We start from the raw sequence: 2,401 nt of genomic DNA, 5'->3' as shown, positions 1-2,401 counted from the left end.
TCCAGTGCTGGCTCTAGAGGGCGCCCCTGGGCGAGCGTGTAGGGGTGGTGGCGGCGGCGCTCGGGTCACCTCTGGAAGCGGAGTGGGGGCGGAGCGAGACGAAAGCAGCTCAGGAGACCTGAGGCGTAGGCTGCGGTCCCCAAGGTGACCGCGCCCTATGTGGGACTCGTCCTAATGCCTCTGAACCTGGGTTTGAGGTAATGACCTTTATCCCAGGTTTAAAGGTCACGGGTCCGCTGGAGGATGCCCTCTCGCCACTCAGGGGGGTGGAGGCTTAATGCCTCTGGTGCATATCACCTCTTCCCCTGTGACAGCCTCATGGTTGGGAGGCTCCAACCAGTATGATATACGAAGACTAGATTTGGGAGAGGGGAGCCAGCCTTAAAGGGTATTGATCCATATGGCATATGCTCTTCTCTTTCCCTTCCGCGTGGTTATAACTGTCCCTGTTGGCTTCTTCCTGTCTGTTAGGTGCAGCATGCCAGCAAGCAGATCACTGCAGATAAGCAATACAAAGGCATTATAGACTGCGTGGTCCGTATTCCCAAGGAGCAGGGAGTTCTGTCCTTCTGGCGCGGTAACCTGGCCAATGTCATCAGATACTTCCCCACCCAGGCTCTTAACTTCGCCTTCAAAGATAAATACAAGCAGATCTTCCTGGGTGGTGTGGACAAGAGGACCCAGTTTTGGCGCTACTTTGCAGGGAATCTGGCATCGGGTGGTGCCGCAGGGGCCACATCCCTGTGTTTTGTGTACCCTCTTGATTTTGCCCGTACCCGTCTAGCAGCTGATGTGGGTAAAGCTGGAGCTGAAAGGGAATTCCGAGGCCTCGGTGACTGCCTGGTTAAGATCTACAAATCTGATGGGATTAAGGGCCTGTACCAAGGCTTTAACGTGTCTGTGCAGGGTATTATCATCTACCGAGCCGCCTACTTCGGTATCTATGACACTGCAAAGGGTAAGTTTGCTGTGGGCTTTAAAGTTGTGTTCTTAGGAGACAATTTAAAAGAGCGTTGTACCAACCTAACATTCCAAGAGCTAGAGAGTTTTTTTAATTGCTGAAGGAAGCCAAGATCATCCAGTGCAACCCTCATGCACAGATGACATGTTTAGGGGATGTGGGGAAAGGAAGTCAGTAAAACTCTACTTTTTGGTAAAAGCATCTCTTTCCTATTCCCAGGAATGCTTCCGGATCCCAAGAACACTCACATCGTCATCAGCTGGATGATCGCACAGACTGTCACTGCTGTTGCCGGGTTGACTTCCTATCCATTTGACACTGTTCGCCGCCGCATGATGATGCAGTCAGGGCGCAAAGGAAGTAAGTTCCCCTTGAGCAGAAGATAAAGTTGTAGGTGTGGGGCAAGCTGCGGCCACAAACTAGTGATGCCCACCTTTAGAAATGGCTGTCTGTCCACGTCAAGGGATGGGATTGATAGCATCTGTGTCTATTCCACAGCTGCCTTTGAGCCGGCCCTTCAGATGCCTATGAATGAGGGTGCTTAACTGGTATTAGAGGTTAAGACCAGTGGGTAGTCTGTGTCTTCCTGTGGTCACAGCATTAATATTTCAGTGTTGCCCATGCTAATGTGTGAATGTTGGGTTTAAGGCTGATGTTCTTAGAGGTGTGGCTCCACTTTATTTAGCCTAGTGAATCTTAGGATTTTTCATCGGCCTTCAGTCACCAACTTTATGTCTTTGTTCTTTGCAGCTGACATCATGTACACAGGCACGCTTGACTGCTGGAGGAAGATAGCTCGTGATGAAGGAGGCAAAGCTTTTTTCAAGGGTGCATGGTCCAATGTTCTCAGAGGCATGGGTGGTGCTTTTGTGCTTGTCTTGTATGATGAGATCAAGAAGTACACATAAGTTATTTCCTAGGATTTTTTCCCCTGTGAACAGGCATGTTGTATTATATAACATATCTTGAGCATTCTTGACAGACTCCTGGCTGTCAGTTTCTCAGTGGCAACTATTTACTGGTTGAAAATGGGAAGCAATAATATTCATCTGACCAGTTTTCTCTTAAAGCCATTTCCATGATGATGATGGGACTCAATTGTATTTTTTATTTCAGTCACTCCTGATAAATAACAAATTTGGAGAAATAAAAATATCTAAAATAAATTTTGTTTGTCTGCAGTTTATTTTCATATAAAAATATATTTGAGTGCTACATTTGAATAAATACTACCTTTTTAGTGAATGCTACATTTTAATAAATGCTGCAATATCTCCGGAGATGAAGAACTGTCTTTTTAAAAACCAATTGTCCGGTGGCTCAAGCCTGTAATCCCAGCACTTGGGGAGGCCGAGGCGGGCGGATCACAAGGTCAGGAGATCGAGACCATCTTGGCTAACCCGGTGAAACCCCGTCTCTACTAAAAAATACAAAAAAACT

The 2,401-nt window shown here is 47.3% G+C and overlaps 1 protein-coding gene across 1 annotated transcript; it reads left to right on the top strand.

The window, feature by feature from the left end:
* Positions 1-200: 200 nt before the first annotated feature.
* SLC25A5 (solute carrier family 25 (mitochondrial carrier; adenine nucleotide translocator), member 5) lies at positions 201-2,127 on the top strand. Its single transcript, XM_011948713.1, has 4 exons — positions 201-266; positions 472-958; positions 1,181-1,321; positions 1,712-2,127. The coding sequence occupies exons 1-4, from the start codon at positions 201-203 to the stop codon at positions 1,867-1,869; spliced, it is 852 nt and encodes a 283-aa protein (XP_011804103.1). The 3' UTR covers positions 1,870-2,127.
* Positions 2,128-2,401: the final 274 nt, after the last annotated feature.

This window comes from Colobus angolensis, unplaced genomic scaffold (assembly GCF_000951035.1).
Source record: "Colobus angolensis palliatus isolate OR3802 unplaced genomic scaffold, Cang.pa_1.0 Scaffold282, whole genome shotgun sequence".
Taxonomy (NCBI): domain Eukaryota; kingdom Metazoa; phylum Chordata; class Mammalia; order Primates; family Cercopithecidae; genus Colobus; species Colobus angolensis.
This window is presented reverse-complemented; position numbering and strand designations above follow the sequence as displayed.